Source organism: Pungitius pungitius, chromosome 21 (genome assembly GCF_949316345.1).
Source record: "Pungitius pungitius chromosome 21, fPunPun2.1, whole genome shotgun sequence".
NCBI classification, from domain to species: domain Eukaryota; kingdom Metazoa; phylum Chordata; class Actinopteri; order Perciformes; family Gasterosteidae; genus Pungitius; species Pungitius pungitius.
The window spans coordinates 9,554,166-9,570,755 of NC_084920.1; the positions used below are offsets into that span (position 1 = coordinate 9,554,166).

A 16,590-nucleotide genomic window follows, 5' to 3' on the forward strand; every position below is an offset into this window, starting at 1 on the left:
TAACAACGCACTCAAACTGTTCCATTATTGGACGATAAAGCACAGCCTCTCGTACCTCATTGCTTAAATGAAACATAACAAGGTATCTTACAATAAAGTAAAAATGTAGTTTTCTGAAGGGTAGTTTTACAAACAAAGACAACAGTGCATTACATATTGAAGGGTAGAGAGCCAATATTATGCAGGCGGGATGGACTAAAAGAGGGATCGGGACTCTCAGAGATACCCTTCCTCTGATGCATATAGGTTAAAGGACGTGTTTTCAACCGATTGGAGACTTTCTGATTAACATGCTGCTGTGTATTTATGTCCTCTCCAGGAAATCATCACCTTATTGTGGTGGAGAGGGTTTAAAGAGGAACATTGCAGTTTTCATCCGTGGAACGACGGACCAGCTCTTTACTCTTTACTCGGATCATGGAGGGTGCCTGGGAGTATGCTCATCCAGTCTATATGTGTTTTGTGGACCTGGAGAAGGCGTTTGAACGGTCCCACGAGAGATAATGTGGGCCATGAACTGAGCTTAACCTCATCGGCGGAGGAACCATCCAATCCTTGTACGCTCAAAGTGAGAGCTGTGTTCGGGTGCTTGGCAGTAAAGTCAGAGGCTTTTCCGGTGGGGGTTGGACTTCGCCAGGGCTGCGTCTTGTCACCAATCCTTTTTGTGGTTTTCATGGACAGGATATCGAGGCGTAGTCGGGGGGAGGAGGGTCTACAGTTCGGGGGGCTGGGGGGAGCTGAGCCAGAAGGCAAAGCTCTCGATCTGCCGGTCGATCTTCATTCCTACCTTCACCCATCGTCATGAAGGATGGGTCATGACCGAAAGAGTACAAGCGGCCAAAATGGGTTTCCTCAGGAGTCTCCCTTAGAAATAGAGTGAGAAACTCAGCCATCCGTGAGGAGCTCGGAGTGGAGCCGCTGCTCCTTTGCGTTGAAAGGACCCAGTGGAGGTGGTTTGGGCGCCCCCTGGCATAGACCAGGACTACAGTTGAGAATACTTAAAATAGTTAAGCAACCAGGTGCAAAGCTTTTTTGAGTATACTCAACTCATGGATAATGTGTTGTGTCTGTTTTGTGAATTTTTCTCAAAGTGCTATCCTAAATTTGGCAAACTTAACATTATTATTCAGACCTACTGATATACTTGAGTTAACAGTACTTAACATATTGCATTTGATACTCGTATCTACTCAGGTACTTAAATTCAGAATGTGATATTGTGTTTTCTTTTAGATTGAAAATATCCATCAACAGCACTGAACATTTTATGTTGAGTATCCTCAAAATAGCTTTGCATCTGGTTGCAATTTCACTGCCAAGTAAATTTGCCATTTAACATGTTTAAAGATATTTAAACTTAACATATTTAAGTGTAAACATCTGCTGGCAAAACAGGGTTCATACACATTTTGATCAATGGATTTCCATGACTTTTCCTTGACAAAAAGTAGTGAAATCTCAGCATATATGTGAAAAAGTGAGAAAATGTAAAACTAACAATGAGAATTCGAAGGCATACAGTGTTACCTCTACCATTGAATTAGGCCCCAAGAAAGCCTATTTTTATGTTTACAATTATCCACACGTTTTGTGTTTTTTCTGATATCAGGGCTAAAACGATACTTTCAAAACATACCGGTACCTAAACAGAACCAATACTTTTTTCCCCCTTTCTTTTTATACTTCAAATTATGGACAATATATGAACTGTTAACAGTTTAAGTATACGTACAGAGTCTCTGTAAGAGAGAAGTGTATGTATTGCAAAAAAATAGGTATCTAAACAAAAACAACGGTATCAAAAAGCAATGTATCCTATATGTATAGATTCATACACACTACAAACCTGAACCAGCCCTCACTACAAACCTGAGCCAGCCCTAACAATAAACCTGAGCCAGCCCTCATTACAAACCTGAGCCAGCCCTAACAATAAACCTGAGCCAGCCCTCACTACATACCTGAGCCAGTCCTAACTGTAAACCTGAGCCAGCCCTCACTACAAACCTGAGCCAGTCCAAACTAAAAACCTGAGCCAGCCCTTACTACAAACCTGAGCCAGTCCAAACTATAAACCTGAGCCAGCCCTCACTACAAACCTGAGCCAGTCCAAACTAAAAACCGGAGCCAGCCCTTACTACAAACCTGAGCCAGTCCAAACTAAAAACCGGAGCCAGCCCTTACTACAAACCTGAGCCAGTCCAAACTAAAAACCGGAGCCAGCCCTTACTACAAACCTGAGCCAGCCCTAACTATAAACCTGCCCAGCCCTAAACTGAAACAGGAAGCTGGTTCCACAGAAGAGGAGCTAACTAAAGGCTTGGACTCCCGTCCTGCTTTTTTTTTCTTCCAGGAACCACAAGTAACCTAGCATATATGGAGCACACTTATCTGTCAATATGGTATTATCAGCTCTTTAATATGCAATGGTGCCTCACCAGTTAGTGCCTTGTAGCTGAGAAGAAGTATTGCTTTGATACATGAATTCCCTGATTTTAGAATGTTACGCAGTTTATATGTTATACATACAGTATATTCATGGGCTTTCTTCTCTACCCTCACGCTACTATCTCTCTATGTTTCTGTGTCGCTTGAGTTGTGTCTGAAATCACTGATGGTACCCAAAAGATTTGCCTATCAGTAAGAGCACATGTTCTTTTGTTGAAAAAACAACAACAAGCTATCTGAGAGCCCACACCAACATCTGCCACAGTGTAAAGCCTCAATACTTTACTGAACACCCTGCATGTGTGTGTGTGTCTCTGTTTATATATCTCTGCCTCTCTTTCACTTCCCCATTCCAAATGAAAGCAAAGACAATTTCACAACCATGACACACCGACTCGATTAGCGAGCACGTATTTTTGGGCACACATGAATTCATGATAGTTTATGATTACAACATAAAATAATAATAATCTCCCTATCCTAATTTTTAGAGAAAGAGATTACCAGGGTACTACTTTTTTGTCAATGTCATAACAACAACAAAACATTTTTCTCCAAAAACAGTGTGAGTTCTCATTTATTCAATGCATTTTTTTTGTCCCCATAACTCTTGGACATCAACAAGCACAGAATCTTATCTTTGTTTGACTTCCTCTCCCCTTGGTGCTTGATGAATCTGCGTGGCGATGATCTTGACCTCTTCATTCAGAAAAATAGAGGTGAAGAGTGGAGTGGAGACAGAAAGACTGCTCTTCAAATAATCTCAAATACGCCCGGGACTGTGATTCACTGACGCTCCACCTGTATCTTCACGATTTCTTTTAGCTCTTCCTTTGAAGTAAATATGACCAAATGCATGTGTGTTGGCCATTTAATCAATTACACACATTAAACAACAACCTCCACGATGGCCACTCCCGATGGCCAATCGCTTACCAGACAAAATTCTTTGAAACCTCGGAAATAACTCACGGAAAGAAGTCCAGATAGGAGGGATTGATATAGTATCTGTGTACACATGTTAACATTCCTCCTGGTGCCTGTCCACTTGATGGAGACAGGAGGGACAATTGACAAGCCTCTGAGAGGTTTGTGTCTGCTGAGCAATAATCGCACAAGTTGGTGTGTGAGTGGGCCAGTGTAAGTAGCGAACGTAACTGAGCAAACTCCGCACGGTGAGAGACACTCAAAAACCTATCAGAGCCTTTTGTTCTGCTGACAAGAGCTCTTCACTGAGACAGACATCCATCTAGAACAACTTATCCAAACCAAGGCCACTGTTCCCTCTGAGGGCAGAAAGCTCCTTCTCCTCCTCCTTCTCCTTTCAGAAGGATCTACGTTCAGTCCACATGCAGAGGCTCGTTTGTACAGTCTTGATTATTAAAAGGATTTCCACCCACCGTCAGATCGCCTTTAATAATCAGCCTTCTAAGTGGCTCCCGTTAGGCCCCGACCACATCAAACCCTCTCTTGCATGGTGTTTTTTTTAGACTCCAGCCAAGTCTAAAAAGTCCCAATGCTCCTCCTTGTCACACTTGGCCCATGCAGTCATTTAAATTAAGCAAAAGGTAGACTGTACTGCTCCGCCACTTAATAAATGTGTGTACGGGATTTATTCTTTTTCCTACTTCCTAATCCAACGACATACAATAGCAATTCGGGAAAAGTCATTCTGCTTTAGGCAGTATACATCTGTTTTTTTTGTTTATTCTAAAAATTCTAAATGTGGTCCCTAATCAGCCTTGGAGCTGCATAAAATTGGGTATGAAAGGAAAGCTGCGGCGCTCAATATTTTATTGCTGTGTGATGATTTTAGTCCTCATATAAGCCATTTCAGACAGTAAGACAATTCTTTGAAACTAAAAGTTACCGTGTTAAATTACCAGTAGTGACCTCTAGGATGATCAGAGCCTAATAAACCTTTAAAATTACAAACCACAGAACAAGGGCATTAAGAGGATGAAGTATATCGACTATAAGGTGTTTTCGGTTTGTGTACACAAGAGAAGTGCTTGCCATTTAAACATAATGTGTGTGTCTTTTGTGGTATTTTGAATAATTTTGGATCAATTCAACAAATCTGTGTAGCAAATAGTAAGTATGGCAAATTGCAAACCCTTATGAGTTATAAGTTGCTTTGGGAATGTACGTCATACACTATCCCTCCACATTTTATTCTAATTGATGAATACACAATTTGGAATTTTCTTGGCACACACTACTTACCTGCAATTTGCTATCCAGTACTATTGTGAGTAAAAATAAGTTATCTTTTCACTTTGAAAATGTTGTATGAGGCATAATAGTTTGAGAAAATCAAATATGTCTACCAAAAGCACTGCTAGTTTTGTTTGATGTGAATAAGCACATAAAGTGGGTAATCAATATCTACTTGGTGTAACAGCATGCATTTTCATGTCAAGTTTTGCTTGTGGGCTTGTTGTAGTCTATACACAGATTTCCCATTAATGCTTTAGTGGAATACTTCTTTACAACAAAAGTTTGCAACACTGCAAGATAAAACTAAGCAGGTAGCACAGAAAAAACCCTGTCGATAAATGTGTAGGAGAAAAACATTTAATGAGAGAAGTAGCTTCTTGGTAATGCATTAAATTCATTTGATTCAAATGTGCCATCAAAAGTTTTAAAAAGCATTGAAAGTGTAAAGCAACGCTAAAACATGTAGATTGGTTGGACACGGGACGTGCAGTCAGGACAGTGAGAGAAAAGCTCTCTGTGGCTCCCTCTGCAGATTAGTATCCGTTGGTGCTGCCTCACAGTCAGCTGCTGCAAACATCCTCTGAGGGGGGGTGGAACAATGAGTTCAAAGTTTAAAAAACAAACACCAGGGACATGCCTTTGCTACATCCTATTGTGGTACACTTTTGAAGCCGTGCAGAAGAAAAAGACTTCAGTAGATGTGATCCTGTAAAGCGTCAGTTTTAATGATAAACCACTACACTGCGCCTCTAAAAGAATGTAACTAACTAAACTGTTGTTCTCATCGGGCACTGAAGCGAAAAATACATGGTTGAAAAATGCCAAAGTTACCTTTAACTACAACAGTTGCAAAAGTAAAGCAGACCTTACAGATTTCTACAGCTAGATGATTAGTACATTCATTTGTAAAGACAATGTAGAAAACGTTTAAGACGCATTATGCCTGTGATTTAAAATGACAAGTCAACCAGCAGCATACCGAACAATCTCTACACCTCAAAAGCAGTGCAGTGGGCCCCTGGCTGTGTCCGACGCATCTGGACCTTCAGCGGTGGACTGTGTCCATTCCAGGATGTCCTTCACTGGTATTTGCGAGGAGTAGCTTACAATGGGGGTCAGCGCTTGAATAGCAGCCCCTGCTCCGGACAGACACAGGAAGCTGGCAGGAAGCTGGCAGGAAGCTGGCAGAACATGGAGAGGAAAGAGCACTCTAAGAGAAGAATAGGCAGAGGGACAGTTCACAGTAGCCCCTCACTGCTTTCAAAAGGGACATGTGCACACATTATCATCACTTGGTAGGACTTAAATTCATTTAAAAAAAAAGTTTGGGTTGAAATGAAGCCTTTTTCAGAAAGTCCCAAAGGCATCCTACCATACTACTCAGGCTTGTTCTAATCTTGATCATTGTCAGGGTGTGTGTGTTTGTGTGTGTGTTAGTCAGAGGAAATATGTGTTAATGTTTAATTTTCATCTATCTGTCATGTATGTCTTTACAGGTATGGCTCTCTTTCCCCCATTGTGTACCATCTGTGTCTCTGTTCCCGCAACTATGACACATTTCCTATGCTGCTGGTGCGTGTGTCGGTTTGTGCGTGTGTGAGCCACTTCTTGTTTTTGGTGGAGTAATAAGGAAACTCATAGTCAGTGCTTTTTTAAGGAGCTTATTGTCACCCACACACTCCTAATGGGCCAATCTGTTTTGAGAAGAATAGCACGAAATAGAAAGTGGTTGTGTAAGTTGGTCAAGGCCTGCTTGCCTTGCTCAGACAATGTGGTAACCTTTCTCTGGTTCCATCTATTGTTGTCCACCACACCCCTCAAGTGGCTCACTTGCACATTGACATAGTGATTCATTCATCTTAGAATAACTAAACATAGAGAATAAGAGGAAAGACAAGTTTTTGCTGTGTATAATGATACTAGCATATAAACACACAATATATTGATAATAATAATGATATACCTAAAATGAGTATCATAATCTTAAACTGTATATGTTTATGATAATCCACATAAACGCTATACATATACATATCAGGGCCAAAAGCATTTGAGATAATTATAGCGACATCTGTGAAAAATGGCAAACAAATTGCATTTGTAGGGAGAGGGAGAGAGTTTGTATGCAGAACTCTAGACAACATTTGGGTTGATTAATATTTTCAGTGTTGGTAACTCACCCTTTCCAAAAGACACTAGCAATGTAAAAGTTTGAAAGCAGAACTACTACATTGTTACTTTTACTTTGTTAAAGATTAACAAACTTTATATGTATTCCATCACTGTTAGCATTCAACACAGCTGAAGGTACTTTTTGTCTCATACATACATAAACTACTGCTGAAAGACCTCAGGCAGCAAGGCAGCATACAAAGAGCAGTCTCCATAAAGTTGAATGCTCAATAAGCATCTTAATCACCATAGTGACCTCAGTGACCGCTGGTATAATTCACGTACTCATTAGCTAAAACTATTCCACCTGCACTTATCTGTAACTGTGGGCCATCTGCGCATCTTTTTGGTTCAGAATAGGAAAGCAAAAGACAAGTTAAAGCAAGATCAGATATCTGTTTCAGTGAAGACGGAGTCAGTGACACTGCAGGGTGCATTTTAAAGAATTAATTTTGTAAGGCAGGTTATATGTTACCAAATGTGTAATTAGTATTATTATTATTTTTTTTTAATTCTAGGAATGTTAGTACATACCACCTTGTCACTCTCTTGTTATTCATGCATTTCTTTATGAACTCTTTGCATTCATCCAAAACTCAACATCTGATCAGAAGTTTTAATGCTGACTTTGTGTTGAATCATTTCGCTGCGTTTGCTCATGTTCTTAGAAGTACTAAATGAGACAAATGTTCACAGTGGGACCAGCTGCAGTTTGTTTTGTTGGCTTCAAAGTCCAGCGAATCACAAGGTTTCTTTTTCCTGTTGCTTTTTTCTGCTGACCACAGCAGGTGCCCTGAAATCCATGACCACACACACACACACACACACACACACACACACACACACACACACACACACACACACACACACACACACACACACACACACACACACACACACACACAGCTAGAGACAGTTTCCTTCTCCTTCATACATTCAGAAATGTAGTGCTCATACTTACAATCATATGACAGAAATGGCCAGTGACAGGGTCCATGCTGTGTTACCTGACCCTCCTAGTCAAAGTGAAGAGGAGAACAAAGAAGAAGAGAAGGCTTTTCGGAATATCTTTGCTGAGTTAGAATCTGTAGACCTTCCTCTTGGAGCCACCTTAAGGTAAACCTGGGCAATATTTTTGTATTTTTCTTAAGTTACGCTGACCTACAAATATTAACAACGAAAGTCCACAACGAAGGAAAATGCATATATCTTATATTGGCTTATAATACTAAAGTTGGAATTTAGCTTTGAGTGCAATCTGCTCTTAATTAGCAGCGGCGATTGCTAGTTGATTTGATCTGCATCAGCTGGTTGTGTAATTATGGTTTTTGTATTTTTAAAGAATTGAATACCTTTCTTTAAAAGTCAGTAAAACACTGGACTTTTTATACAAAGTTGAATATATATACGATATACACCTTAACTAATATTTAGAAACAAATATTTAGTTCCTGTAACCAAAGTTACCAGTATGTAACGTCCAGAGAATGTGATGTGAGAAACAAAGCTGCTAACTATGAACCCAACACAGAGTTAGTGCGCCCTCTATCGGCGAGACCTCCCACTGAACCGCACTCCGCTCGAGCTACAAATGTATTAGACACATAACAATCATGGCGGAGAATGAAACCCTGGAGTGTATAACGGAGCACGAGCGGATTTTACAGGAAATTGAGAGCACTGACACGGCTTGTGTTGGCCCCACTCTCCGGTAAGAATATACGGCTACATATTCGGCTCTGAACAATTATATTCTCCGAGCGTGTTGTTTCATCTCTTACGTTTTAAGACCTTTTGTCATGAGCTAGCTCTGCTGCCCTAGCTACCGGCTGGCTAAAATTAGCATTCGCTAGCCGACAGGCCAACGTTATATTGTGTTGAAACGAAGCGTGAGCCTCGCTGGGTTCTTGGCTAACGGGCCAATGGTGATCACTGGTTCATTCAGTTTAACGCAGCTATAGCAAAACTGCGCAGGGTCTGTGTCAGTCTGTCTGTCTATGGGTGTGTGTGTTGCATGTTCTGTGTCTAGAGGGACGGTTGGTGACCTGTCATGATGCAAACATCAGTTGTGGGTGTGGCGGTGGTAAACTAACATTACATATTGTTTTTGTGTAGCTGATGTTAGCAAAAAGCGCTAACGATTGTTTTGTTTAGGAAATAACGTTAGCAGTCGTCATTTGGGATATAACTAAAGTCAATAGCAGACTAACGTTCTACAGCACACTGCATTGGTTAAGGATAGTTAGCCATCAAGCTAGCTTCAAAGGTCGTCATGACAGATATACGTTTGACGGTGTTCAGTTAAATGCCTCTACCTCTCTCTCTCACACACACACACACACACACCTGTCTCGTAGACATGCTCTTAGGCGGTCTTTCAGCATACCTGAGTAAACCACTGAATATGTGCCCTGAAGACATAGACATCTACACCTCGGTCTGTCTCAGTGTACCAAGTGTTTATTATTCCCATTTTATTTGCTCAGATTATTAGTTACGGGTTGAGGGTGGAAATGCAGGAATAATATTTACTTGTATGCATTTGTAACTGCAATTATCTGTACATTCAGAGTACAGGAAAAGTCTTACTGGTGATCAAACTTTGGAAAAAGAAGAACGTTTTTTGAAACAGCAGGCTACCAAAACACCAAAGTTTCATAATGGCCTATGTCGTCTGCACACATTTGACTGCACAAGTGCTCATTTCCCTTCTTTCCACAGTGCAGGTGACTATTTGCTTATACACCTGAGTGAGGGTTGCCTGGCAGATACAGCTCCTTCTGGATGTGGACTAATCCCTAATTACAAAAGAGTTTTACCTGATACATACATGTCTTGGGATGGATGTTATGACTGAGGTAACATCAGCACTGTGATGATTGAACATAAATAATAAGTAGGAACAATCTTCCAAGCTGATCATTTTTACGGACCTATTATTGTCAATAGGACAATACTTGTGGAAAAAGTAGCCCTACTTCTTATACCCAATGTTAATTTATAAAAACACCATTTAAATAAATTCTGCCAAAGTGATTGGGTCACTGCTTTCCTGGAGCCAGAGTCAATGCAGTAGTGGTCTAGTTTGATGTAGCCGCTGTGTCTCGTTCATTTTTAATGGTCTATTATGATGATGGAGATGCTCCACCAGAGCCTTCTATATTTCAGGCTGGGGGAAGACCAAATTTGTGAACACTGACGAAACACCCAATGTCTGCTGGACCCATCTAGGTAATAAGGTACATTGGCTTTTTCTCCCACTTATAGTGATTTATTTTAACGAGTTGAAACCTAATACGCTAAAATTCTATTCATCTTCTGCAACCCCTCCTGCGTATCCTTTTAAGCTTGCCATGTAGATTATGAAAATCAACTATTCACAGCTTTGCAAAGAATCTCTGAATAGGTTTGGCCCCAAAAGATCCATCACTTTGATACTCCTGATCCGGTGAGATGAAGGCTGGCTTTGAAGGACTCTTCAAAATAGTAGAGCTCCAAGGCTGTACTGGGACGCTGCCGAAGTCATTTGCAGAGGTTGCTAAGCTAGCTGGACTCTGTGACTATGAACCATGGACTAAATACAACGATCTTTATGTATGAAACCAACTAAGTTACATCTCCTCTCAACCTCCCTACTTAACGAACAAGTTGCAATCCTTTGAGTGAGCGAGTACTTCACTCAGAACAGCTAGCAATCCCAGCTGACCACAGCTGGGTAGTGTGGCCTTAAAAATCGTATCGTCATATCATTTTGAAGCACAAGCGGCAACATGATGTCACAGTATATATTCACCTTTCTTATAAAGGTCATGTAATTACTTCTGAAGGGCCTGAACTCTGGTATGGCAACTGACTGGCGTACTGTCACCCATCACAAAGTCAAGGTAACCGTCAAGCTCTAAATGTTACTGATTTTATATTTTTTTACTGTGTCACAACCTGGCTCTTAGGTAAAGACATATGGCACAGACACCACTGTTAATGATAGATGTGTTTATTTGCACTTAAGCAAAGAAATGGTTACCGTTGTAGAGTGTGGAAGTCAGTAACATCAGTCAACGTGCATGTGTGTGTAAGGAAGTTTAGGTGTCAGCGAAACTGAATGAACAAGAGGTAAATGATCATTAAAAGGCACTCTTAATTTGTGTATCATGCTGCGCACAGTCACGTGACTGTTACTAGTTCACTGATAAAAGCACTATTTACAGGTCTAGTGATTTTTAAAAGGAAACTAATTGCTTTTTAAATGAATCATGAATATAATATTTCTTCTCTACAAGGTTTGTACAAAGGCGATAAAGTAGACCCTGAATATGAGATAAGGACTTTACAGATAATTACAATCCTTGCTCGTTATTGTGGTGGTTGGTTTATGGCTTTTACTGGGCGGCACTAACAGTCTGTGGACATGTTTATACTTAAGCTCTTTGTCTTTATGATTTTTCACCCTTCTTTGGTTTGTATGCCCTCTGGTGTTTTGGAGAATAATGCAGTGTACAGCACACGGTGTAAACGCCTCATACTCTGACTTTGCTCTCCTTCTGTAGCAGTATAAACAAAGCTTGCCAGCTTTGGGCTTTCATTTTTCAGTTCAGTTTTTCTTCAACATACTTATATTCATGAGGGATACATAGTCAGTGGCACGGTGCGGCACAGAACCCTTTTTCACAGTTTTGGGCAATTTATCAGCAGCAACCAGCAACTCCTTTCATTATTCTTCTCATTATCTATATGTTTATTAAGTGTAGAACACACTATTCCAACAACACAGATCATGTGGAAAGAACTTGAGCAATAACAGATCAGTTGGCATGAAAAGTTATCTACCTGTATTTGTCTGTTATTTTAAGTAACAGGTCCCTGCTTGTGAAAACTTCATAGACTGCTGGCAGAGCTGGTAAAATCATACTTATTTCTTTTTGTGTATATGAACAAAGAAAACGCATCAAGGTGGCCACTTTGGGAGAGTTAAGCTTTCTACTAAAAAAAATCAACGTTTACCATGATTTAGTGTCAGGGATGTTCACAGAAAATAACCCTGTTCTTTCCAATAAACTGTATTATGTATCCTTTCTTTGTGAATGCAGCATCTTCCCTACTACGTCACTAGATGGAGCCTTAGTCCAGCTGAAATAGATCCTAGTAGTTCCTTGGTAGTGAAGGCTATGGGCTCAAAGGGTGTGTCCATTTGGAATTTCCTTCTGTAGTCTTGCTATTAAATCAATTGTACTAATGTTATGTGCTGCTTTTCATTTATTTATTACAATGTATTATACATTGTGCTTGGATTTGATTGAGAAATCAATTTTTTATTTATTTTTGCAACCTTTCAGCAAACATTTCCAAAACATATCTATTCTAATCACACACAGTGTGCATGTTTTTGGAAATGGTCATCCTTTATTTTTAAAGTGGTTTGGCTAGTATACCATTGTTGTTAAATAATTTTACAATTTCTTGTATTTAATATCCGTATTGGATAACCCATAGGGACAGCTAAGCACCTTTTTTAACAGACTCAACTTTTATCTGTCACAAGGACAGGAGGGCAGAAGATGCTTCCTGTCCACTGCAGTAGGACTACAGTAAATCCTCTCTGGCTGAATCCATCACACTGACACCTTTTACACTGCGTTTGGTTACATCTTTGCACTATTGTTTAGTCAGTGAAGTACTGAAGTATTTTCATTTAATATTATTCTAATTTATTTGTTTTACTCTTTTTACCTGTATATACAAATTCTGCTGTAGTGAAATAATAACTCTCTTGAGGGTTATTAAAACGGAGTATTTAATATTTATGTGAAGGGAAAATTGTCCATGTCAATGGTACCTTCTTATTCACACACGCAATAACTCACAATTGTTACACACTTGAGTAGTCGCCCTCTCTTTCTCTCACACACTCTGATACTTATGCACACACAACCATCTGTGCCTGTTGAAGCCAGGCCAGGATATGACAGGGGAGTGTGGTTTTGTGTGTCTGTGGTTGGATGGCCAGCAGTGATTCATAACAGGGTTCTTTACAATAATGTGCAAACAACTGGCCACCTAGGCCTCCGCTACTAGCACAAAGATGTTGGACCGGAGTGTATTTGTAGTGCTGCTGTTCAGTATGCACATACAACATGAGGCATTGTGAAAATCTGTGCAAGTGGTCGCACTGGCACAGGGTTGGAAATGGTTTGACCCATCATGCCTCTGGTCATTGTAGGCGTTTCTGTCTTAAATGGGGATTCAAGAAGGGGGGGAGGCAACCTGTTCAGACCTGGAGGTAAGCTACAGAAAATACAGTGTGAATAATCCCAATATCGTCCTAGCCATCTGCCGTTCAAACACGTGTCCCGCAGCTCCATGATACAGGATGTATCTGTAGATGGAGAAAGCAGAAAGACCTATAAAACACCCCTACTCATTATACCTGGACTACTTAGCACTTTTGTTGCACTTACTATGAACTTGTAGCACTTAGTAGTTGAAGAAATAGTACCTAGTGGGTCACTTTTGGATAAAAGCTTCAGCTAAATGTAAAATTGACTAAGAACACACAGAAGACAAGTCAAAATAAAATCTGTGGAGGAAGAACTAAAAAAAACCTATGACTTCATTTGAGCTTTGAACAGACATTTATCCAATTTACAGCACCAACTATTAGTTTACCTTACCCCCTTCTTCCTCCCTCACCTCTCGCAGGTCCATTTACGATGACCAGCCCAACGCCCACAAGCGCTTCATGGAAAAGCTGGATGCCAGGATCAGGAACCATGACCGCGAAATTGAGAAGATGTGCAATTTCCACCACCAAGGCTTCGTGGACGCCATCACGGAGCTGCTCAAAGTCCGCGCTGATGCTGAGAAACTGATGGTAAGAGACAATTGTACTACCGGTCAGCAGAGGGGATAGCAGAACCCACATTAGCTGCCACATTTTAAAATAGAGCGAAGAATCAGATCAAATATGAGCTTCATTCATTGGGTCTGTTAGAATGTGTATTTCAGAGACAACTAGAACTCAATTAACAAAATAACTACAACAAAGGAGGACAAAACTGCGACCATTCAAAAGCATTCATTATTTATCCATAATTTACGGAAAGATATTAACTATATAATAAAAACTACATAATAGAAAAATGAACATACTACTGATATAAAAACACAAAAACAGTTCACTTAGCAAATGCTGTTCATTATTTACAGACAATGTTCTTCCTAAACTAAAAACTAAGATCTGCTGGTCCACTAACTAACAATCAGGACGCTTTTTAATGCTGTGCTGTACGTTAATGCAGACGTCATGATTTGTCTTCAACCAATCAACAATATGGTCCCCGTACACTTTATTGTGCTTTAAAATCTACCTAGAGGACCTCAGGCCTCTCCTGCATTGAAACACACGGCATCAATCTGATTGCATAAAAGCTCTGTTTAAAACAAGCTGCACTGAACGCAACCGAAGACACGCAATGCAACGACAAAATAAACTAATGGGGAAAAACGATTAGAATACATGTAGTGTATACATAGAACAATATTTATAAATGAATGCTAAAATAGCTATAACTTAGATTCTTTTTAGGCCAGCATGGAAGGCTTAGCTGGGCTTCACGGCCCACCACTGGTCGGAAGAACAATGCTTGAATCAATTAATGCTTGTAGCTACGCTACAAAGTGTGTAGCATAAGTGGAGCAAAGGATTGTTTGTGAAGTTGAATCAATTCATGCATGTAAATCCACAAATATTTTACAACTCTCATGCAAACTCAACAGAAAAGAAATTATGTTTTCAGTAATATTGATATTGAATCCAAATGACTTTGCATAATCACTTCATGTTTGAAGGGCTGTTCCCTGTAATGGGACAGCTAATGGTAATAGACATTGTCCCATAATGGAAAGGTCATAGGTTCTCTCCTCAGAATCTTATTTAAGTCTCTAGATCTGTCTCATACTTTCACCGGGGTACCAACCATAGACCAATAATAAAAAAAAGAAGCAGTGATTATGTAGTCGGCCCCTCTGCCGTTTAGAAGCTCCACTGTTGAAAGGACTGTCATCAAATAGCCGACTGGTCAATTGGGTCATGGCTCTCAGCCGTGTGACAAGAGCCGAGAGTTCAAAAATCCTCATCCAGGATCGAGAAGTTTGTCACTGAATTTGTGAAAAAGAGCCTGTCACAAGCCATTAAACCCCATGAAAGGCCCATTGCACTGGCGACGGGTTCAGGTCCTCGCTGCCTGGTTAATCTGAATTTGCCTGCCTTTATCCTTGCTCTTTCATGGGCAATGAGCTGATTACAAGGCTGAGCAGCTGCAGTGAGGGTGGTACTGAGGGAAAGGAGAGGGCATGAGGAGGAGGGGGGGTCAGACCGAGGACCGATGTACACGTGACAGCATGTGTTTTAACATTAAAAAAATAAAATAATTCGGTCTCTCCGGGAAGGGTATTTTAAGAACTACTCTCACTTACTTGGATGTTCGTCAGGCCACATCACACCCCGTAGTTACTAAGCCCAACTCTGAAGGCCAGCAAGCGGTTTGTGGTTCTTCTACAAATAAAGGATAAAGCCCACGAAATGTCCACAACCGTTCAAAAACAGAACACATTTAAGTTAAAAAACATGATGTCATATTCATCATCACATATGTCAGAAAAAACTTCACCTTCATTCAAATATGTTAGAAGGTAAAAGAAGAACAAACAACAACATGGGAAATTTACAGATCCTTTTGTCTAGCAAGATGTCTAGTCAATATTAGTTTTCAAAATCTAAACTTTTGTCTTTATTTTTAACATGCAATAGTTCTCGGAAAAGCTCTTTAAAACCTATTGCTGGTTGTGTTGGAAATGTATTTTTCTTAAAACTACTGTGTCAATATTCTGTGTACAGGATACTGTAGGTAACATGTTCCGTCTGTTTGTTTTAAAAGGGTCAAGTGACGGACACTAATCGAAGACTCCAAGAGGCTGGGCGGGAGGTAGGTCCATGTACCGTGTGTGTGGAAGGCTTTACATTGTCTTGTCTGGACGTATGCCTGTTTGTTCACTGCATAGACAGATGTGCATTCGATGTGACAGTCCTCTAAACCCATCGATAACCGCTGTGATTTCTTTGCTCATTGTGTTTTCCATCCCTCAGGTGACGGCTCAGACAGAGGAGGTGATCCGCTGTCGGATCCAGCAGAGGAACATGGCCACCACTGTGGAGAAGCTCCATCTCTGTATACCAGGTAGCACGGCTGCCTGTTTAGCAACCCTTTGGTCACTTTGACTCCTGTGTTTGATTGGTGTTCCCTCAGGGTGCAGTGTTTTCCTGTTTGTTTTTTATACTACTAAGTTTACTATTGACAGCCCTAATTAGGCTCATAAGCAGCACTTATTACTGACATAAATAAGGATTAGAAACCTTTAGAAGCTGATTATGAAGGTGTTTTATGAGCACTTAAGGGGCCATATGCTGCAGATTTGATGCAACAAGCACAAGGTCACAGACTTGGAGGGCTGCAACTCCAATCCACCACTGACCTGAGTTGGACTGAGGCTATTTTTCTATTGAAAATTTACGTCCAGTATGTTTTATTTTATGCACAGATCATTTGGAGCAAACGTGAGCAAAATGCTTATACCAACCTGCTTCCTGTCCTCTTTCTTTTGCAGTGCTAGAAAAGTACAGTAAACTAAAGGAGCAGCTCGAGTCCAAAAGGTACTGATCTTGCAACGCATCTTATTTCAATGTGACTGATGTCT

At 40.4% G+C, this 16,590-nt stretch overlaps 1 protein-coding gene and 1 long non-coding RNA gene across 11 annotated transcripts in view; one reads left to right on the forward strand and one right to left on the reverse strand.

The window, feature by feature from the left end:
• Positions 1-4,941: 4,941 nt before the first annotated feature.
• Positions 4,942-7,904, reverse strand: LOC119212542 (uncharacterized). 3 transcript variants are annotated; one of them, XR_009942837.1, is made up of 4 exons: positions 7,802-7,904; positions 7,375-7,633; positions 5,648-5,849; positions 4,942-5,248 (listed from the first exon to the last, which is right to left on the reverse strand). It is a non-coding gene; the product is annotated as an uncharacterized LOC119212542 (long non-coding RNA). The 3 variants fall into 3 exon arrangements; XR_005119814.2 differs by having other exon boundaries at positions 6,998-7,633; XR_005119813.2 differs by having other exon boundaries at positions 5,648-5,876; positions 6,998-7,633.
• exoc6 (exocyst complex component 6) overlaps positions 7,763-16,590 on the forward strand; it is a 33,950-nt gene continuing 25,122 nt past the window's right edge. For 3 of the 8 annotated variants that reach the window (XM_037463048.2, XM_037463049.2, XM_037463050.2), the window contains exons 1-5: positions 7,763-7,956; positions 13,537-13,708; positions 15,774-15,821; positions 15,983-16,073; positions 16,501-16,546. In XM_037463048.2, the coding sequence (XP_037318945.1) occupies positions 7,808-7,956; positions 13,537-13,708; positions 15,774-15,821; positions 15,983-16,073; positions 16,501-16,546 (506 nt within the window). In that variant the 5' untranslated portion in view covers positions 7,763-7,807. Of the gene's footprint in view, positions 7,957-8,406; positions 8,552-13,536; positions 13,709-15,773; positions 15,822-15,982; positions 16,074-16,500; positions 16,547-16,590 lie in introns of those variants that run through there. The other 5 variants (XM_037463052.2, XM_037463055.2, XM_037463053.2 and 2 more) reach the window with 3 other exon arrangements.